We start from the raw sequence: 23,431 nt of genomic DNA on the forward strand, positions 1-23,431 counted from the left end.
ATACCTATGACAAATTTACCTTTAATTAGATTGGGCTAGTACCACAAAAAATTTCAAACTAATACATATGTGTGGCAAATAGAAAGTAAAAATCTCAAACCGGTACACCCATCAATTGTTATCGTTATGCAACTTAATACTTTAACGTTTATAATTAACAAAAATTTTAAAAATGGTAAATTTGTCATAAATGTATCAGTTTGGAATAAAATTATCACAAGTGGACTAGCTTTGATTTTTTTGGTTAAAAAATAATTTGGAGTAAATTTTTTTAGGATTTTTTGTGATATCAACCCAAAAAAAATTAAGACAAATTTCATGTGAGAACTGAGAAGGCCATAATTTTAAGAAGAAACTTGAATGGGATCCGTCTCCGTCTCCGCCTTCCCTTCGTTTGCTTTTAGGATAATTAGCGGTGGTTATGTTTCACCAAGTCCGTACAGGGCTCTTTCGAAGAATTCACACCACATGTGAATATGCCAAAGAGTCCTCCTGCCATGGTGTCGTGTGGCTTCTGCAGGACTGAAGTATCAATGCCTGACCGTGACTTGTCGGCAGCCAAATTGGGCAGGACGCTCTTGCCGAGGGAAAAGCCACGGCCGGATAAGGAAAAATGACCAGTGACAGGCATTTGCTCGTGTTAAAGTACAAGCATATGCCTCTCTTGCCCTTCCTCTCGGCTGAGAAATAGAAGCCAACTTTCGTGCACGAGCAGAGAGCACTAGGATTTACTACTTTTGTTTCTCCCAAGACATTGGATACTGGTGATAAACCCTAACCTGGCCACAAAGGTAATTTGAGTGTAACAATCACAATCTAACATTTGCATTGAGCAATAGAAGAAATTAAGGGGGTTCCACTTGACCTGGTTCAAAGAGAAGGGTTTGAGGCGTTGATTGCGAAGGTTCGAATTAGGGCTAGTACATTTTAAGAAAATGAATTTCCTATTGTACATTTTATTTCTCTTGCGAATAATATCCCAGGTCTTTAAAAAAAACAACATAGTACTTGAAAATGAATTTCTCAGTCGGGCAGTATTACGCATTTTATTTCACAAGCATCGCTAAAACATAGGTTCTATTGAATCCAAACCGAAAAAGGACTGTGAAATATGTAAGGTATCAAATGATAGGAAATTATTGATCATCAACAACTCATCTTTAAACACTTACATTTATTGAACTTTAATATTTGCATTACAAAAAGAGACAATCACATATAAGTTTACAATTTCAATATGTGTGCATAGCACAACACTTAATAGAAAGCTCCATTGATCACAGCCCATTCTAATACAACCTCAGATGACATTCTCAGCTCCTTCATGAACCGTTTCTATCCAATCTTAATGCAGGCAGCCATTGAATATCACAAACTTCAATACGGTCAGCATCACCACATGCACAAACAGAGAACTTCATTCGCGATGGTGCTCCATTCAGCAGCTCCAGTGCTACAGTCAAGCGGCTCTACCTCATTCCATTGCAATTAGCGCATCCATCTTAGTGATTTAATAGCTTGAGAAACATAAGTTGCATCCATCTCAATGATCAGACAAGTAAGTCTGACATTGTCTTCTCCGTGTTAGATGATATCATTTTTCCAGAAGTAGACATACTAGCATCTAAAGACATATTCAATGATGCTTCCGATGCTAAATCTTGAAGTCCCTTTTGCACGTCACTACGCTTTGCTTCTAAAGCAAAAGGGGGCTTATCTTTTGGAGTCTGCACCAAAATCATAAATTGTCATCAATAGATCGTAGCTAATAGAGCAAAACAAAAAAAAGTTTCTACAGAGTCCTAACAAGAAAGTTATGACCACTAATAAGGAAAGTCTACAAGCAATGCATAGACTCTACAATACTAAATTATCTACACACGTCATTTTAAAACCGGATATATAGAAATCTATAATGGAAAACCAGTGTGAAGTTTGGCCAAACGTAGTAGTAATTTTCTATTTTCTACTTACATATCCATAAGGTTTTAAAACCAATATATAAACTTATTTGAGATCATGTGTAATGTCTATTATGTCTTAAGATAAGATGTTCAAGCCCTTTTTTTTTTTTTTTTTTTTTTTTTTTTTTTTGCACTGTGAAGGTTCCAATCGGTCTCGGTCAGCAAAGAAGCCAGAACCAAATCGACAAGCAAACTATATAGACTCGGTTCAAGCATTTCCGTCGAGCATGTTGTGTGCGGTTTGCTCGTGTAGTTTATACACAAGTTTAAACTAGCGACTTGCTTCAATTGCTTGCATGGGAGATGAAGGAAGAAGACGAAGGAAAGTGGGATCCAAGGAAAGAGATGAAGAAACCTAACGCATGGTAGCTCTCGGATGCTGAAAGATGGGATCCATGAAGGGCAAAATGTTCCGAACAGAGTGTTTGAGAAGTATTTTAGCCGGAAAAAAGCGCAACCCCTTTTGTAATATGAAGTTGATAATAAGATCTTGTAAATTAGAAGTAAGTCGAAAGTAGGGATGATATGGGGGTTTTTTTTTTCCAATTTAATTCAAAAAAATATTTACAAAATTAGGTTAAAAATTATATTTACATATTTGGGCTTTGCTCGGCAGTTGAAGTGCCGACCAAAGCTTTTTTTATTTTTATTTTTTAATTTTTTTTGCTCGGCACTTTGTAATTTTTTTGGGGGGGGGCGCTGTTTGATCTTTTTTCGAAAAAATTTTGGACCCAAATCGGAAAAAAATCGCCCCAGCGATGCATTTATATTTTTTTAAATTTTTTCTTATTTTCTTTTAATCATTTTTTAAGTTCTATTTGATGGGGCCGTGGAGCATCACATTTACAAAAAAAAAAATATTTACGCGCCTCAACTCCGAGGAAAGTATGCAAACAAGCAAGGCAACATGACCACGATGATGCGCCTTGTCTCCGAGGAAAGCGAGCAAACGAACAAGGTGACGGGCCGCGGAGGATCATATTTATGAAAAAAATTTATGCACCTCGACTCTGAAGAAAGCGAGTGAACAAGTGAGGCGATGGCATTGGCTCGCGGGGCCACGGAGCGATCATATTTACGTAACAAAATATTTACGCGCCTCAACTCCGAGAAAAGCAAGCAAACGAGAGAGGAGTGTTTTCTTTTAATCATTTTTTTAAAGTTCTATTTGACAGGGCGGCGGAGCATCATATTTACGTAAAAAAAAAGGAAAAAAATTTACGCGCCTCAACTCCGAGGAAAGTGAGCAAACGAACGAGGCGTGTTTTCTTTTAATCATTTTTTAAGTTCTATTTGACGGGGTCGTGGAGCATCACATTTATGTAAAAAAAAATATTTACACGTCTCGATTCCGAGGAAAGCGAGCGAACAAGCGAGGTGACATGACCACAATGACGCGCCTTGTCTCCGAGGAAAGCGAGCAAACGAACGAGGTGACGGGCCGCGGAGGATCATATTTATGTAAAAAAATATTTATGCACCTCGACTCTGAAGAAAGCGAGTGAACAAGTGAGGTGACGGCATTAGCTCGCGGGGCCACGGAGCAATCATATTTACGTAACAAAATATTTACACGCCTCAACTCCGAGAAAAGCAAGCAAACGAGAGAAAAGTGTTTTCTTTTAATCATTTTTTTTAAGTTCTATTTGACAGGGCCGCGGAGCATCATATTTACGTAAAAAAAAAAATTTATGCGCCTCAACTCCGAGGAAAGTGAGCAAACGAGCGAGGCGCGTTTTCTTTTAATCATTTTTTAAGTTCTATTTGATGGGGTCGTGGACCATCATATTTATGTAAAAAAAAAAAATATTTACCCGTCTCGACTACGAGGAAAGCGAGCGAACAAGCGAGGCGACATGACCACGATGACGCGCCTCAACATGACGTCATCGTGGTCCCATCGCCTCACTCGTTCGCTGGCTTTTCTCGGAGTCCAGACGTCTATATATATACACACACACACGTAAGTATGATGCAATGCGGCCTCATCAAATAGAACTTAAAAAAATGATTAAAAGAAAACAAGAAAAAAATTTAAAAAATAGAAATGCATTGCTCAATCTGCACAAAATCCACCGAGCTCCTCTTTTTTTTTTTTTTTCCTTTGTAATTTGGGTCCAAAAAATATTGGAAAATAGGTCAAACCCCTGCTCGGCACTTAGAGTGCCGAGCAAAGCAAAAACAAAAAATTAAAAAGGCTTAAGTGCCGAGTAAAGAAAAAAAAAAAAAAATGGCTTGCTCGGCACTTCAAAATAGTACAGCAGACGGGTCACTCCACTCGTCGCGGTCCATCAAGCTCAGAAACCACACTCTCTCGGTCGGACTCACTCGTCGATCGGGATGAACACTCCTCCTCCTCCTCCTTCCTCTCCTTCCCAGCCTCCCCCGAGCGCGTCGACTCGGAGAAAGCTTGCTTCGCTACGCGAAGAGGCCGCGGTTCTGGTCCTGAGGTCGACCGCCGCGACGAAAGTCAAGTGGTCCATCGACGGTTTGATCTCGCGCATTATCGAAAACGGCAAGCGGCTTCTCTCCTTCGCCGTCTCCGACGAAGATCGTTCGCGTGTCCTTGAATGATCAAAGTCCGGCTCGTTCTTCTGTGATGAAGTCGCGCGGTCAGTGATGTTCTTTTTCGTGGAGCTTTAAATCTTTTTTTTCCTTGCGTGGAGGTCGTGCTCGTGATTCTTGTGCTTTTAATTCGGAGAAATTACAGAAAAAGGAGATGGTCAATCATCGCAAACTTGGAAGTTCCATTGTGGTCACCATTTGCGGTTTTAACATCTTGTTCAGATTATCCGATTTGATTTGTCTTGGAGTTGTGAGATGTTCGGAGAGATGATAGTGACTGGTTATAAAAGACATAAATGTTGCATGAGATGGGGGAGCCTTTGCTTTTTATATTATACTTTTTTTTCCTATTCGTGTAATGAGAGCGACTGAATTATATGTACTACTATTGCCTTTGTTTGCTAGTGCTTATTATTACCAAATGGAAAACTTGCTCCTACGTATCATGTTTGTCTTCCTGGATATACTGATGAACATGGATTGTTCGAACTATGCGTAAAAGATTGTGCTGATACGGTGGTTTTTCTTGTTTTATGTACATTGTCCCGTTCTTGTGGTGAGAGTGACTGAATCGTATGGAATGGCCTTTGGTTACTTGTGTGATTGTTTGGAAATTGAAAAAAAAAAAACTAATGCACAAAACTGTATCTTCTTTTCATCTTCTGGTGCTATTTGTCTGGCAAGATATTTTGTTCAAAGTATGTACAGAAAATTTGAGCTGGGCATTTTTCTGCTAGACAATGGATTTGCTAGCTCTCCTGCGCGAGATCAACAGGTTGGAAGTCTGAGACTTCTTCCTAGTTTGGCAAATGGGAATGGACAAGCAGTTAGCTCCCACCTGAATGCTTTGAGCGAACTGGAGTTTAGAAAAGCATTTCTCATTCTAAACTACATCAGGGAGTAAGTTTTCTTTTTAGTTGCTGTCTGAATGTCAGCTCTGCATATTTAGAATATTGGGCTGCTATTTTATGCAAAGGAAATCTTGAAGATGCCATAGACAGTGATAGGATTCGACTGCTCAAAGATCTCAGAATAATTGAACTTGAGGAAGCGATCTGGAACGCCGTTGGACAGTTTCATGTCAAGAAATACGACCGTTGTAAGGTAACCTTTAGGAAGTGATTCATTTGTCCATAGTTTCCAAAACTAGTCCCTTCTACACATATTTAAAATATTTGAGAAGATAGCAGCCAAAATACAAATATGTGCGTGCGTGTGTGTGTGCGTTTGAGGGGGAGAGAGAGGGAGGGAGGGTTTATCTCTATACATAATATGTAAACATGGAAGTAGAATTGTCCATGCAAGTGTTCTAATTGCAAATTTACTGTAAAACGGGATGAGTATTGTAGATCACAGTTCATGAGGGAATTAATGAACTATTGCTTGTGTAGTGTGCCATTGTATTGTCTCTTACGTCTTACGATGGACGATGGGATCTAAAAGCCGGCATTTGGATGTGCCTGGATACAAATATCTTAATGCAATAATCCTTGAGCGTTGGAGCATTGTAATAGGATTTTCCTTTTTATGGGAACATCATGATGGCAATGTTGCTTGGTTGGGATGATTATACCCTGTCTGTTGGAGAAAACTGTATCAATAGAGTTTAAGGCTTGTTGGATTTTGTAGTTTGTTCCCTAAACCTAGAAGGGAAAAAGCCACTAAAAACCTTAAACTACGCTCGTTGTGACACATTTACCCCAAACTTTTCTTTATGACACAAAAAACCCTAAATTTGTATGTATGTAACACATTTACCCCAAACTTGTGCTCGTGTGACACATTTACCCTAAACTTTTTATTGTGACACTAAAAACTCCAAACTTATAGGCATGTGACACATTTATCCCAAATTTTGAGGTAAATGTGTCAATAGATATAAGTTTAGGGTTTTCGATGTCACAAAAAAATATTTTGGGGTAAATATGTCACACGGGTATAAGATTAAGGTTTTCGATGTCACAAAAAAAAGTTTAGGGTAAATGTGTCACATGAGTAAAAGTTTGAGATTTTTGGTGTCACAAAAAAAAGTTTGGGATAAATGTGTCATAATTGACATAGTTCGGGGTTTTTGGTGGTTTTTTCCCAAACATAGAATTGAGTGATTCTATTCATAACGTTTTACATCACACTGCTTGCAACAGCATTCCTAAAACATTAATGCATTAAGGACAAAAGAGTGACTTGATATTAGCATTTCTATGTCATAGGATTTTCTTTTATCTTAATTTTATTAAATGCAATGTGATCCTTTATTAATTTCCCCTGAAAATCCTCATAATTGACAAAAATGATTGCATCTTTCTGTATTGCGATATTGAAGTCACAGTGCTTGTTTGGCAAAGACAGCTTTTTCATGAGATCTGTGGTTGTTGAACTTATCATTAATGAGTAGTATGTGGCATTCAACAACTAGAATAATCACTCTCATAAGTACAATGGTTCTTTGGCTCCCATGCATGGATGTGGTGTGGACCCTCTTTAGCTGTGTATTATCTCTCTTTGTCAGCTCTCATGGTGGTGTCTTCACTCTTCGCATAATGGAGTCCATTTTTCGTTGTCCTCCACAAACTTGTCATGTTTATTATCTTAGAATAGTGAAGAAGTCAGTCATTTACTTCATCTTTTTTCACATTTGAATTTCTTTGTTTGACTAAACAAGTGAATTTTTTCCAGATATCTTTATAGAGAATGAAAGACCTAATCTCTTTTCATTCTTCAATGCCAATATCAAAACAAATAATAATAAAATTATTAATTCCATCACATCTCTCATGTTAGGTGCCAGGAGAAAAAACATGATGACATTTTGGTAGAAACTGATCTCATGGACTAATTAGTGCAAAATTTTATATCTAATGTAAACTTAATTCTGAACTCTTATCAAGCAAATGTCTGGAACCGTCGTAGTTTGTTTAGAGATGCTTGAACTTAGGAATACATAGTTCTGGAACAAATCATGTATGTTTATATGTGTATATATTATTTTATTTTGACTTGGAAAGGGATAATATATGTAAAAATTTTTAAGATTATTTTATTTATTTATTCTAGGGTTGCGCTTTTTTCACTCCTTCGGCTAAAACACTCCTCAACACAGTAATTTGACTATGTTACCCTTTGTGAGTCCCTCTTTTTAGCATCCCTCTTCTGCCAAAATGGCTCATCCACCCCCTAAAGAATTGAAAATGGCACTTTTTCCACTCCTTTGCAGGTGGAGGGGGTGGATGAACCGTTTTGGCAGAAGAGGGATGCTAAAAAGAAGGACCCACAAAGGGTGATATTGTCAAATTAATGTGTCGAGGAGTGTTTTAGCCAAAGAAGGAGTGGAAAAAGAGTGGCCCTTTATTCTAATATTCCTTATCATCAGATCTATTTGTAACCTGAAACTATTTATGCATTTATATTGTTTCTGCTTTCAGTATGTTGACTAGGATTCTGGAAAGACACTTCTACCATTGCAACATTTCACCTCAGGGGTGCTATCATTTTAAAGTAAGTTTCTTGGCTTTACATGTATGTATGCCATCATACTTGATTCTGATTCTTAGGTTATATCAGCAATGGCTCTTTCTTCCCAAATAAGTGGTGAACTGGTTTTTCCACAGTGGAGGATTAGTGCATCACTTAAGTTATTTTTCCTCTTTTTCGGATGCACACGTATATTGCAGTTGCCGGCATGCATCCTATAGATGGAATAAATCTTGAGTTCAATTCAAGAGACAGGGCAAATGGGTGATCCATTAATTGAAAATATTGTAAGTGCATCCGTTGGTGCACGTTGGCAGAATGCTGACCTGCATCTTTTTCACTATCCCTGCTTGGTCTTGCTGCATTGAAGTTGTCTAACACCGGCTTGGTGATCTGACTTATTAATCCTGATATGATCAAGTTATTTATGGGGAAAAAAAGTGCTTTGAGTTGTTGGCTGTTGGATAGGAGTTGGATATTTCCATTAATATTTCTGCACGTCTGAAGCTGAATGTGTCCTTTTTCTTCTGTTCCATCTATTTATTTCACAGTGCAGCTTCTTCTGGTGACAACAAGAAATGTTGTTTAACTTTTTGAATCATGTCGCCAATTGCCCAAGAGCGTTTGTTAAGCATACATAATAAAGAAGGTTTCTGTTTCCTTAGTGACTGCATGTACTACAAGTAAGGCAATTCATTTGGGAATTACTAGTTCCCTTTTTGGCTGTTGAGAGAGTTTCTTAAGGACCCTTTCAAACAAAATCATCATGATTTTAGGTTCTCAATATGATGCTTGAGACTATGTGTGCATCCAGGGCCCTTACCTTAATAAGGTGAAAACACTGTTACAAAAGGCACTAGGAGACGAGAATGTTCTCCTTGTCAAGTTGGTAGAAGAAACGACGGATAAAAGAAGCAGACTGATTGGTTCTGCTGATACTTTACTATATATAAAAAGATTGCAAAGGATTCCTGTCGGTTCCCGTCGATACAAGTTCTTCGGTAAGTTTCATTGATTGTGCTCTTTCTGTGCAGTTCTTTTGTTGTTGTGTTTCATATTCTTATACTTTTATTATGTGTTTATCAGAACATGTGAATTCATGAGCGACTTGTATCATTAAATAAGACAACCATTATAATGATGATCAGAAGAATCAATCATGACATTCTATTTTGGCTTGTATCTAGGTAATTTGTTCTCTTTGGCAGCTCTCAAATACAATTTAATATTGAAAGGGAAAATATAGCCTTTTTTTTTTTTTTGTTGGTCGGGAAGGGAAAATATAGCTTCATACAAGCATGAGTTTGCAGTTTTCATGTAGTTGTATATTCTTTTGTTCTGCACTCCCTTTGCCTTTACTTTTGCTAGGAAATGTAGAATTTGATTGGAATTGTATTTAGTATAAACTCTTACTTTTGTAAAAAGTCTTTTCAATCTCACAATTTGATTTTATTTAGTGCAAAATACTTGAAACCTTTCATATATTCGAATGTTGACATATATAGCCATTATAATTTTTACATTGTTCTTCCAAAACATTTTTTTCCCATTTTCAAATTTTCAGAAAGATTTTAAAAGCATGAAAAAAGCAATTTTTTTTTTTTTAAGTATTGACATACACTTGATGTGCATAATTTTTGTTTCCTGACTGCTTGTACTCTTGGGACAAGCAGCTTCCAGCATTCAGTCTTATTGTTGTTTTGCCAAAATTTCTGTATACTCGTAAATTTGCTGGGAGAGCTTGTATTCTAACCAGATGAATCTTGGTTGTGATAATTTTTTCTCGTTTTCCATTTGACGATGATTATTCTTATTAGTGAAGTGGGGATTCCATGCCTGTGCGAGCTTTTATCTCTTGACACTATGAAATACACAATGCTCTCTCCTCACATCCCTGGGGATTGTTTTGGTCTGCATACATTTACAGGACATGTTTGGTGCTCAACTTGCTTCTAGAATTAGATGCACAGTCATGATAATTGCATCAGCACATATTAGTGTTGGCATGTTAGTTATTTCGGTTTCTATTTCACAAATTATTTTCCCGATTTTCCTTTGTTATTTTGGTTTCTATTTCACCTTAATTTTTGGAGCCTTGATTGCTGCAATGAGACTTGAATACATGTGTCAACTGCCAATAATCTATTCACCTTTTTTGATATGGTAATTAATCAGTGTTTAAGGATGGAGGCAAAGAAGAGAAAAAAGAGACCCTACTACATCCTCTGTGAAGTGTCACTTTGTTTGCATGGAGAGTGCGGCACTTAGGGAAAAGAAAACAGTTCATGAAGCAAGATGCTTCTTCATACATGCACATGCAGTGTCCAGCAGATCCCGCTATATGATACGATTCGTTGCTGTCGAAGTTTTTCATCTGAACTTTGCGTGAACTATATTCTATCCTTATGATGTGCGTCTGCTAGTAAACTGGTTGTCTCTCATCTTGTCCAAAACTGAAAGCTTGGAAGTTGACTAGGATCGTGTGAGGATCGAGACAATTAAAGATGAGGAGTACAAGGTGTTATCGTTTGACTTTGTCATGAATGAAAATTTGGTGTCATCTAAACATATTATTTTTGTTCTCTCCTACGCTTAGTATGATCATTTTCCTATCTAATCGCAGGATAAAGATGGAAATTCCATCTATGATAAGAAGGGAAAGCCACTTATACATACCGATGGAATTGGATTTGTATCTGAGGACATAGCTTTGAAGCGTCCTGGAAATATATTTATGGGAAGCGGTGTGATAACTCCTGCTTTTGAGGTTTGTGACCTGTGGATGTGGTGTATCATATTAATTGTATCTTCCTTTTGCTGTGCAAGAGAGACTGTCCTGCAAAACATAATAATAGCAATGAAAAAGGAAAACTGGTAGTGCGTGGTGATGTCATTTATGGTTGGTTGTGGGTTAGGTCGTTAGATGACAGTCATGATGACACTGTAATGGCTATGCTACGTTTGGCAATAGGATGGTGCTGCCTGGGTATGATGAATTACTGGACTGCCTAGTAGTAGTAACTGTACAAAAGGGCTAAGAAATGCAAACCATGCAGTGAATTTGAACAAATGAGGATCTAAGCAGTGCGCAATGTGAATTTGCAGCTTAGGTGTAGCAGGACACAGTTTGGCAAGTTGTTTGTACTGCAATAAAGCAATGTTAGGCGATCCTTCTTGTGATCAATTCTTTTATACATGTAATAGTGAAGATATTTTTTCCCTAAGCATTGAATAGTTGCCTTTGAATTTCATGCCTGCTTTTATATCAGTAGTGACTGACGTTCTCCAATTACTGTAGTGATGGAGTTATGGTTTTATTACTTCTGTTTTAATATTATGATTTTCGTATCTTGCTTTAGGCCTTTCTTTCCCTAATTCAAATTGACATGTTCCAAAAAGTAGGGAAGAATAGAATTAAACTAAGGCCATCCCCTTCTGGGGAGCTCTTTGAGATATTCTCAGTATGACAAGGCCCACAAGAGTGTGTGGCTTTCTTCTTCTTTCTTGTGCACTTTGTAGGGAAAATTTGTTAAGAAGGCATATGACGGAAATTGTCTTTTTTCTTTAGTTTAAGTTGAACTCCTAGAAGTTTATAGATTTGCTGGCTGCAGTGACAATGGGCAGAAACATAGGGAGGACATATGTGAACCAGTAGTTGATGGAGATATTCTTTTTTGTGATGGTGCTTGATTATTATAGAGTACTTACAGGTTGAATGTTTGCTTTTTGACTATTGCAGCCTTTGCTGATTCAGTTCTGTCTATTCAATGATGGTAGACCCGTCAAGGGTACTCTTCTGCTTAATAAGCAAGTAAACATTTGGCAGTATTATGCTATTTTCTGTACCTGAATATTGGAGTGTTCATGTCCTATCATGTACTTCTGCTTTCAATTCATTTATTATTTTAGATTCTATAACTTTCTCTTGTTATGTCCTATTTACTTAAAAACAACGGGGTATAAATTGGTGGAAGTGAAATTGATTTTTTCATGTTTTTTTTTTTTTTTCCACACATGTTATTTGGTCCTGCGAAAATATTAGCAAAATAACATAAATACTTTAATGTGATATTATGTATTTAGTAGGTTTTTCATTCCATTAAATTATGCTCCAGACTGGTTTCACAAGCCTTAACCGATTTTGCTTTTGGTGGATGATGTGAATTAAATTTGCTCTCCAAGTGCATTTCTGCTGCTTATTGGTATAATGTATCAGTATGAGAGTGCAATAGAAGTCACATGTTTTCTGGTGGAACAGGCTATGTTATCTGCAGAAATTTGTTGAGATTCTAGGCTGAATAATTGATGTTGTTAGAGTGTTTTGGTTGCATAGGAAAATCCACATTGCACTATTTAGGATCACTTCGGCTTTGAGCTGTAAGATGATCCTAGTTTTTAGCTCTTGACCTGTAATAATTCTCTATGTAACTTGGATTCTAATTGTTTTGGCCAAATTCTGATCTGTAGGTGCCACCTCATACATTTCATATTTGACCGTCCATGATCAAGGTTGAAAAGATCCTAAGCTTTCAGATGTCAGGACAGTTGATTACTGGAAATAGTAGCAACAAGGTACGACCAACATATTCTGCCAGTAAGCTATCATTGGTTTTATAAACTCTCTGAGGTTCATATGGCACCTGAGACCTTAGTACTGTCATCGCTGTGTTATCTGTGGGTTTTTGCCCTCCTATACATTTGAGTCGCTCATCATTGTGTTAAGATTTTGTTTTGTGGTTGGCTCGTTAAAGGACCCCTATAGAAACTGACAGAAAAGTTTGCAGCTTTCCTGTTCTTTCAGTATTTAATTGGAACACGGGACATGTTTCTCATGTCAACTGGTTTAGCAGAGTATGTAACTTGTGTATTTGTTAGTGCCTTTTAAAGTAACATTATATGAGCAATACCTTAGAAGTGGCAACTTGGGAAAGGAGCCATGTCCTCCCGAGAGAGAGAGAGAGTTGTGGCCTACCTTGTAATGCTGATGCTTTTACTCTTGGACAAGAGAGAGAGTTGTGGCCTACCTTGTAATGCTGATGCTGTTACTCTTTGACAAGAGGGAGGGGAAGGGGGGAGAGGGAGAGGAGGGAGTACGAGAGAGGGAGGGAGAGAATTGTGCCCTACCTCCTGATGTTGTAACTCCTTGAGAAGAATTTTCAATTGTATGAAAAGAAATGCATGGAACAATCTATGCACTATAACTAAGAATAAGCGGTTTGTTGTACCCCTGAGACTGAAATTTTGAGACTTCTGCTATTTAATTTTAGAAATGTTAGGGAGATTTGGCATTTTCTGAATAATTGGCCACAGCATAAGCCATTTTTGCATCATGGACTTTGTGAAGCCAATATATGAACTATATCCTGATTTTGTCCTTTTTTTTTTCTTCTTCTTTTTTTAAAGATGATATTAGCAGTTTTAAAAATGTGATTCTTTAGATGGCTGACTTTTTTAAAAGGACAATTGTAGATTCAACAATAGAATATTGGTCATTCGTCAGTTTTTATCAAGTCTTATGTGTTTGAAACTGGCTGGATTTCTTAACGGGTGAAATCAAGATTGCATTATGGTTAATTACCCAAACCCATTGCTTTTTGTTTGGACCTTATTCTGCCATAAAAAAATTTACCTTTTCGGAGGAACTTATCAAACCTTGGTCCTCATAGATGCAGCAATAAACCAAGAACTGTATATCTTTTAAAGATTTTGATTGCACTCTTAAGCTATGGAGGGTCCTGAATGAATTTTTTTTGGACATGCTGCAGAATGCTCTGGGAGATGCAAATGGTGTCTTCTCTGGAAAATGAGCAGCTTTAATAGGTCGTATTCTTCTGAACATTTGGACTGTTGAAATATTCTCTGTTCTGGAGATAAAAGAGATTTTCTCCAATATTTTTCTCTATTATCTTTTTTTCTTGATTTTGCTTCTTTCGTTTTTCTGGAATTCAAATATGCAAAAGTATAAAAGCGCATTTTGTTTACCTTTGCTCCTTTTACTGTGGTTTGCATATTTCATTTTATTTCCATTTGATGTTTAGACATTTTGCCTTTTGTTTTCTTTTTGTATCTTTACTGTATGAGCAGTTTCGGTGAACCATGGTGATATGGATGGTTTCAATGCAGCTAGAATAATCTTATCTGGGATTCCTTTGGACGAATCATACCTACAGCATCATCTATCCATACTGACGAAGATGGAAAAGAAGAGTTTGAAAGGAGGAAGAATTCCTATTTCAGATTCTTAGTATCTAATGGGGACAGCCGATCCCACAGGAATTCTTAAAAGTGATGAAGTTTGTATCATCCTGTATGTACTCGGCATCTCATCTTTCCATGCTCGATTTATTATTTAGCACGAGCCTGCTAAAGAAAACTTAAGAGAAACAGTTACTTAAGTAATTTTAACTTTAGAATGCATCCCTTGGCTTTATAGCGGCTTGATTTGGATATGGAATAACTTCTAACCGTTCCATAGGGGAAATGACTAAACCAAAATTTTGGTTTGCATATGATTGGGCTTATTTGACTGGGATAATGTTTACTTTTATCCAACTTCACAGAATTTCATAAGTATAGTATGAATTCTGTGAGGACCCCTTACAAGTGATTTCTCCTTTTTAATGCTTATAAAAGAGTTGTATTTTCCATTTAGGAAATAGATCCCTTTTGGCAAAGTTTTGTTGGTGATCCTCCATATTTGCGATAGATGTACTAGAAATTTATAAGAATTAGTGTTGGCTGGCAGTTGGCATCAAACAATTGGTTTTACCTCTCCCAGCAGCATGTCTAAGCTAGAAATCCTTCACGTCTGGCAGGATCTACTTCCACATTGATTGGTAGCTTCATTACCATCCATTACAGTATTCTATTTTATAGGATGACCAAAAATAGTGTTCAGTCTAAAAAGCCAACTGGTTAAAAGATTTGCTATTGTTCATGTTTCGAAGTAAAATCACGTTCTATGGTTGCTACTATACTCAGGAAGTATAAAGTCAGTCTTCACGAGTATTCGGTATGCATAGGTTTTCATTTTAGTTGTTAAAATAATCGCAATCCTGCCCTATCCTTCTAATACCATTTGTAAGTGCTTTTGCTTATTCCTTTCATCAGTTTGCCCATTAATATCTGTAGCTATGCTTGTCTGGGGCTTAGATGTTTGTTTTAGTGACATGCCTCCATTGTGTTTAAACATCATTTGAGTTGTATTGCTTTTGTGATATCCCATCTCTGGTTCTCGTGACCCCACGTTTGAGTTTGATACAACTTCAGGGAAAAGGTGTGATTACTTATGGGGCTTTGATATTATAATGCTGTTTCAGGATTCCACTATTTAAATGTTTGCCTTGAATCATCAATGCAGTGACAGTGGACAAATTTCGGGGAAGGTATTAGTATACCGGAATCCTGGTCTGCATTTTAGAGATATTCATGTTTTGAATGCTACATAAGTGGAAGATCTGGAAACAAAAGTGGGAAATTCCAAGTATGCCATATTTTTCCCTACTAGTGGACCACGTTCCTTGACCGATGAAATAGCTGGTGGGGATTTGGATGGGGATGTGTAGTGGGTTTCATGGGATCCTCAGGTTGGTGTTTACATGAGATTCATTCATTCTTGTTAGATGTCTTGTATTACATTTGGTTGATGTCCTTTGTCAGCTTATGATGACACAACCCTGCACCCCCTTCGTCTTCCTCCTGCAACAGAAACACGTTTTTTTTATTCCTTTCTGCAATTCCATCTTCCTTTCATGAATTTCCTTCTTTAGGTGAGGTTTTGGTAGTTGCATGGTGTTTTTCACCGTCCTTTTTTCTCATTAGACAATTTTTTGCAGTTTCAATCATTCTCTTCCTGGAAATGTGCCATGCAGCATAGCATTGAAATTATGTGGGGTAACTCATGATTGCAGAGTTTGAGATTTTCTTGTGGGCCAAAGTCTCCCTTGCATTTCGCACTGGTCTTCAGACTTGTACCTAGAATAGTTGTATGTCATAAGCTAAACAGGTTCCAACTTGGCAAAGCAGTTGTTAGGGAGCCTTACCCGGACAATTGAAAAGGGATGAATACGGTTTATGACTCGAGTTATTGAAGCGTAGCAGAAAGTCATCTGAAATTCATGTGTGTTATTCACTAAAATGCTGACACTAGAAGATGAGCCTGGACATTCCTGAATGACAAGGAAAATGGTTCGTGCTCGCGTTTGCTTTCATTGGTTTAAGCAATGTCTAGTTGCCTTTTCCAGCCACTCTTGATGCATGTTCCTCTTTTGTCTCTCCTTTGGTACACGCCTAGTGAAAGTGAATTAAAGAAGTGTGGAAAACCATGAATGACTAACTGGGGCCATTTGCTGGAAAATGATCTCCATCCTTAATGTCTATGAATAATTTCTACATTGAAGATGTTTCTGCTGTTGCATTTTCTGGAATATCTCACGTAATATTGGTTCGGCCTAATGCACTCTTCCACTTCTGTTGTTAGCTTGCTCGTCGTTAGTCAGTGCAATGTCGTGTAGCACAACAAACCTAAGTTGGCAAGGATATGGCCATTCACATGCTAGGAGTCTGAGCCAAGCATCTTAAGAAAGATTGGAGCAAATTATCAAATAGCCAATAAAAGAATGTTTGTTATTTGATGTCGAATGCATGCTCTCTCTCTTGTTACATGTAATCAGTGCATTGGAAATGAAAACTTTTCCTTATGAAGTACAGTTAACCAGTGCCCCGGGGGCACTCGTTAACAAGACCTTTTTGAGAACATCTTTGTTCTTCTATCTTGCAGTTGTAGATACCTGAAACAATGTCATTTTTATGTGGTGAATTGTGATCCAATGGCTATTTTCCTAATAATGAACTTGTGGGTGCATCATGTACTGTTGACCTAGTTAGGGACAATGTCTGTTGACCTAATTAGGGACAGCTTATGGTGACCCCCTGAACTTTGGAAAACTATCGAAGGTGCTATTGTATGAGTATGGAATTTAGTAATTCTCTTATCGATATGGAATTCTAGTAATACATGAGTCCCCTTTTTGTTGCCCTCAAAATAAAACGAAGTCATGGCTATGTGATTGTACATTGAGAAGGTCATCTTTAGAAATGCGACAGTCATTTGCCAGCTCCATTCCTTGGAAGGCCAAATATTTAAGTAATACATTGTAATCTGTTAGAGGATTCTGCCTCGTGTGAACTAAAGCACTTGGACATTTCACTCTTTGATTGACTGCTGGCTCTTGCTTGTTATTCTGTGTTTAATGATTGTGGCTTTTAATTGCTGGCAGTTGTTGTATTTGCCATCAGCATACATGCATATGCTTTTGAGAAGAGCGAAATGGAGGGGGTATCTATGGTAGCACTCTCTGGATGTATATGGTTGCAATGGTTCGTGGTGGCATTGGAAGCAAAGTGAGCTTCACGATTTTCACTGTTTTGCTACTATAACTTTGGCTTCTTTGGATGATCTTCCTAGCGAAAAAATTAATGGGTCATGGCTTCATGCTGAGTTACTCGTTATGGAGTTTTTTTCTTTGTAATTGGTAACTCCTTAAACTTCGTTTGCAAATGCAGCTCGTTCACTAGATGGCAACATCTCGCCATATGGGGAAATTTGCTTGCATTCTACATCAACTTGATGTTAAGTGCCATCCCTTCATCAGGGATGTACACGATAATGTTCCAGTTGTGCCGACAACCATCTTACTGGCTAATTATGTTGGTGAGTAATCATTTTGTTGATGCATGTTTTATTTGGGTTCAATAATCTTTCTTTTGAGCAGTCAAGTATGGCGATGCCATTCTATAGATGAGGATTTTCAGGTTTTTTGCACGAAATTAAGATGATTTGGCATCGGTTACTGAAATAATTACCACATGGCATATTTCTCACCGGACGTTGTTTCTATATCTCCACTAAGCAATATGAGCTGGAAAGTGCAATGAACCAAAATGCACTGTTAATGCTAGATTAAGGTTGCATGCGTTCTTTCTAACCGAATTTTTTTTTTTAATCTCCATCTTGCAGGTCATAGTCAGAACAGGAATGGGTCCTATTCTAGCTCTGAAGTATTTCAGATATACATACAGACCTAGTCAAATCAATAAACTCCAGCAAGCGGGAGGCATGGGGGACCGATTTTGTCCCTGGGAAACATTGAACCGCAAGCGAGGTCGACGGAGAGAGCCGTTTCTCCATTGTCAATCACGCAACCCTAGAACAGAAATCCCGTTTACAAGCCTTGACTTTCGGATTCTCCTGATTCCACCAGGAATTCTTTAGGGGCCGGAACCCCGTTCGATTTATTTCAGTCATACGACTAGATTGTCTTCGAGTTGCTTGCGAAATTCTAAGGATAACTAGGTTACCATATTTTTTCTTCCTTTATCCTATGAGAACTTGTATAGCATCATCTTTATCCAGTTGCTTTTTCGGAGGACCGATCTTGTGTATGGAGATAATTAGAGTCTGTATATTAGAAGGAACACCTGCACTATGCATTTTAACCGTGTCATTGTCTGAGGACAGCGCTCAATCGTAATTACCAGTTACCATGTCATTGCCTAGACAGTTATCATAATTGCTTACGGATAATATGGATGAATTACGAGTAACTGCATGTTATATAGTAGGTTTCTAACTACGCCTGAAGTTTACCAATTGTTACTGTTCTAACTTAGTTTTTACCGACTATATGATGTTACTATCTGTAGATAGGATAGAAATTGCCTTTCCTCATTTCAAAGTTACTAAAAGGAAGGGAACTGTAGACATTTATAGATGCTTTCCCGACAGGAAACTAATACTCGTCACGGTGAAAAATAGATATAATGTTTCTCCCCCACCGCAGAATGAGACGAATGAAGCTGGTAGAACTAGAAATTTCGTGGATTTTAGGGAGGGAATTGGATCTAGTTATAACTAGATCAAACCGGTCTTTGGGCCCTATTCTCTGATTTGAGTTCAGGCCAATTCTGATCAACGGGCCTAAAATGCTCAAGCCTAAACCGGCGGAGACCTGTCCAGAATGAATGTAAACTTAAAAATAGGAAGTAAATCATTTTCATTATTGAGAAGCCAGAATGAAACAATGTATCATAAGAACTCTCCAATCATACGTCGAACGGCCCGAAGACAAAGTGATGTTAGCGTGAGATCTGGGGAAAAACATGTCGAAAAGCGGACTTTTGAGTTAAAAAGTGGCCTCAAACTCCATCGGCCTTTGGAAAGCTCCTAATGAGTTTTTGGTCCCTAACTCCATCCAGATAGATGTGGCCATGGACGGTGAACTACCGGTTCTGGTTCATGAACCAGCAGTTTCGGTTCGTGGCCACGATGGAACGAGAACCGGCCCTTGAAGGAATGGTTCCGGTTCCGAGCTGGTTCAAGGCAAGGTTCTGGTTCCGAATTTAAAATTTAATTTTAAATAATAAATTATGAAATTAAAAAATAAAAATTTATCAATTATAAATTATAGTTAAATTGTACATTGTAATCAAATTTGGAGGGAAAAAAAGGGAGAGGGGATGGACTTGAACTTAATGAATTATCATTAAATGCCTACATATCTTCATGGAGATAGAAGAATCAAAGTCCATGTAATTTTTTTACTTTTGATAATCCCAACTTACCTCATCATTAATCGTCGCTACCCGTTGCGGTACCCATGGCAGTGGTATCTCCATTATCATCATTAAAAAATTCGTCGTCTCGATCCAACTCTTGTTGTCGAAATTTAGCCTTGTCTAATCATAGATACAAGCTTGAGCTTCCACGCATCCGGATTTAATCTTGAACGGCGGTTGTCCAAAATTAATCCTCCAGCGCTAAATGTTTGCTCAATTGTAACTGTTCAAGAATGAATTGATGTACCCGAAAATTTATTGCTGCCTGGTGTACATCCCCGCTTGCATTGCATGTTTTTGCCTCAAATGCCGACGATATGTTCCATAGCCGTCTTCTTTATTAAAATTTTATAATTTCGTACAATATTTACAATTTATCTTGTACTTGTCTCCACTTACATGAACTTTGTCGAAGTGTTGCCATAAATTAGATGTACTCCCCTAGACTTGCCGTTCCGGCTCTTTTGTTGTCGACGTTTCTTTGACGTTGGTAGGAGGATGAAGACTTTCTTACGTTGGGACGTGCTCGACATTGGGAACATAGTTGATATTATCAGCATCGTCTACTCAACATGTAAACTCACGAGAATCATATTGAATATGAGATTCAGAAAAATCGGATTCCCCCATCCCCATTAGCATCGGACTCTTTCCCCTGTCACCGGCTCCGCTTTCACTTGCCATTTTTTTTCAAAAAATTGAGCGGAAAGGCGATTAAGAAAATTGACAGAATTGAACCGGGATTCAGCAGATTGAGAGAATTCAAGATAATTGAGAATTGAGAGAATTTGATAAAATCTGAGAGAAATTGTGAGAAACAATGAAAGGGGATGGAATGGTATTTACAAAAATTTTAGAAGCAAAAAAAAAAAGTGAAGGGAGGGATGTTTCATAATTGCAACGGCCATAAGGGAATGGGGTGGGGCCCAGGGGGAACCCAGTTCTTTCCCCATTTTTTTGGGCCGATTCCTAATTTTTTAAAATCGGAACCGACCTGTGAGGGACCGGGCATGTTCCAGTTCTTTCATGGGCTAATTTCGGGCCCAAACCGGCCTGTGGCTATGTCTGCTTTGAAAGGTCTCCTGTAGCAGTTATAGATAGGCGGATAAATGAAATCCACAAGTTGTAACTCAATAGAAAAGAAGGGATAATGAGGCAATACTCGACAATCTCGGTCGCCGAGGATCACTTTGCAGCCAAGCTTCTTCGCCGCTTTATCTGCATGGAGGAACTCGCTTTCGGGTTTTGCAAGGAAATGCCTCCTTCTTTAACACACTTCTAAGAAAACCTCATACACTCAAATGGGAACGTTAAAATATTAAATTGCACAACACAATAGACTATCAATCGGATCGCATCAATACCTTGGGTATCGGGTGATTGATGACAATCGGAAATTTTACACAGGATAGCCGCAAGCGATTACAATTACAAAGATAAATAACTTTTCAATTCTCATCAATCCAAATATTAGAGCTCGAACTTGCATACACTCACCGCAATCCGATGTTCAACCCCAATCGGGTAGACATGGTGGCACTTCCCACCCTCGACTAGAGCGGGACGGGTCGGGTGGACTACCCACCTGGCCAAATGTGAGGGTAAGTCGCCCTCACTATTTTCCTCTATCCCCTCTTTCGGCCTCTTTACCAAATCTGGACCTAAATCCTAATCCAAATCTTTATCGGGCTTAATGGCAATCGAAGAGTAGCTGGCTACGGAGCATTTGCAGAAGTAGATGAAGAGGGAGCTAGCAGAGAGGAATGGGGCAAATGCTCCATAGCCAGCTATAGCTATGTTTTCAATCCTTTCAATTCAGCAAGCATCAGGCGATAAAGTACCTTAGAGATAGGTGTGGTGCAAAGCATCAACTCAATGCAAAATTTAATCTCTCTATCAAGAGGTAAACCGGTAAAATGGAAAAATCATCAAGAAACACATTCGAAAATTCTCTAACGCAAGTAGTACAAGGGCATTAAATAAAAAAAACTCTACTATCTGCTAGTTATGCTTATCGGGGCGCATCTATATTATACACGCTTTATGCTCTATGAGCGTACATCTATTCCACGAAACTTTGAAAAATAAAATAGAATACTCACGTATTTCGTTCATGAATGAATTATTCAATTACTTAAGAAAATTCATGAAAAGGCCACTACAAAAGCAAAAAATAAAAAATATCAACAACGTGATCGCAATAGTTTTAATGACAAGCTGATAAATCTTACTATAGAAGTATATTTAGAAATAAATTTTTCGCGCCATACCTATTAGCATGATATGTACAATCAAACATTGAATTATATTTAACGCGCGAAGATAAATCTAACTTTTCATGTCTTTTTTCAATTGCTCTTGTTTTCTTCTCCCTAACAATAACATAAATTATTCCAAATCCAAAATTCAAAACTCCAACTTTCTTGACACAATTTAGTAGAAGCGGACTGTTTATTTGTCGATCTTGCTTGATTTTGGCATTTGAGCATGATAGTTGTTAGCCCTTATTATCTCTTGATGACGCGATGAATGATTTGATGAGCTAAACATCGAGCACTAGGCAAAACTACTAAGCGATTACAAAAAAATTGTGTAAACGCGAAGATCAATAGTTCATGATATGGGGAACAACTTTGGAGAAGAAAGTATTTTCATTAGACAAGAAGAAAACTCAATCTATCAATCCAAAAAAATCAGTAGTTCATGATGTGGGGAACAATATCCTAAAATTTTATTCTTATGTATAAACAAAGCTCATCAACCCCTCAATCAATCCAAAAAACTCAGAATCCACCCGACTTCGAATTATGTCCTAAATCTGAAAATTGCCTCTAATTAGATGAATTATGACTTAAATTCCTACCCGGCATAGCAAAAAGATATCAGCTTAGCTAGCTTTGACTTGCGGATCGAAGAAGCGCAAAATTTTTTCCCTCTTTCTTTCTCCTCTCTCTCGAACGAGCCTCATTTTTACTCACGTTATCTCCAGATGTCATGTTCTTTTGCTGAAGAAAGAGAAAATAAGAAAAAAATTGGGGATAAGCTTGAGCCTGGTTTAAAGAAAATATGGACTTATTGGGCCAATATTACACCTCTCTTCCTTTAGCCTTTTTGCTTCTTTTCTTAACCTTTAGCGCTTATATTTCTCATTTTAGCCAGTTATTCTGCAATTTCATTAATTTGTCTATCCCCAACAAGTTCCCTTCCTTTCAAGATGTCTTTCTCTATATCATGCCTTGCATCCTCCATTTCCATTTCATGTTCAACTCGTGTCCTTTTGGTAAAATCGTTGCTTGAATTAGTCACTTCACGTAAAATGAAATCATTTCTACCGTTGTAGTACTATGGCTCTGATGAAATTTCCCATTATTGGCTCCTAATGATCAAGAAAAGTAACACAGACACACACGAAGACAAAATTGATAGAATTGAGCCGGGATTCAGCGGATTGAGAGAATTTAAGAGAATTGAGAATTGAGAGAATTTGATAAACTTTGACAGAAATTGTGAGAAAAAATGAAATGGGATGAATGGTATTTACAGAAATTTTAGAAGCAAAAAAAAAAAAAAAGTGAAGGGAGGGGTGTTTCATAATTGCAACGGCCATAAGGGATTGGGGTGGGGCCCGGGGTGAACCCGGTTCTTTCCCCATTTTTTTGGGCCGATTCCTAATTTTTTAAAATCGGAACCGACCTGTGAGGGACCGGGCCTGTTCCAGTTCTTTCATGGGCCGATTTCAGGCCCAAACCGGCCCATGGCCATGTTTGCTTTGAAAGGTCTCTTGTAGCAGTTATAGAAAGGCGAATAAATGAAAT

At 37.9% G+C, this 23,431-nt stretch overlaps 1 protein-coding gene and 1 pseudogene across 1 annotated transcript; both read left to right on the forward strand.

The window, feature by feature from the left end:
- The first annotated feature begins 4,218 nt into the window (after positions 1–4,218).
- On the forward strand, positions 4,219–15,622 carry LOC115754509 (annotated as a pseudogene).
- A 1,436-nt stretch (positions 15,623–17,058) lies between these two features.
- On the forward strand, positions 17,059–18,273 carry LOC125312519 (phospholipid-transporting ATPase 2-like). Its single transcript, XM_048282006.1, has 3 exons — positions 17,059–17,402; positions 17,565–17,712; positions 18,019–18,273. Exons 1-3 carry the CDS (start codon positions 17,329–17,331, stop codon positions 18,271–18,273), a joined length of 477 nt encoding a protein of 158 aa, XP_048137963.1. The 5' UTR covers positions 17,059–17,328.
- Positions 18,274–23,431: the final 5,158 nt, after the last annotated feature.

The sequence above is a fragment of the Rhodamnia argentea genome, chromosome 7 (assembly GCF_020921035.1).
Source record: "Rhodamnia argentea isolate NSW1041297 chromosome 7, ASM2092103v1, whole genome shotgun sequence".
NCBI lineage: Eukaryota > Viridiplantae > Streptophyta > Magnoliopsida > Myrtales > Myrtaceae > Rhodamnia > Rhodamnia argentea.

Bases quoted from the DNA above. Each gene is read 5' to 3' on its own strand.
- LOC125312519 (XM_048282006.1), top strand. From the start codon at position 17,329: ATGGAGGGGGTATCTATGGTAGCACTCTCTGGATGTATATGGTTGCAA. The intron at 17,403-17,564 runs GTGAGCTTCACG...TTGCAAATGCAG, and splicing joins GTGGTGGCATTGGAAGCAAA to CTCGTTCACTAGATGGCAAC. The intron at 17,713-18,018 runs GTGAGTAATCAT...TCCATCTTGCAG, and splicing joins CTTACTGGCTAATTATGTTG to GTCATAGTCAGAACAGGAAT.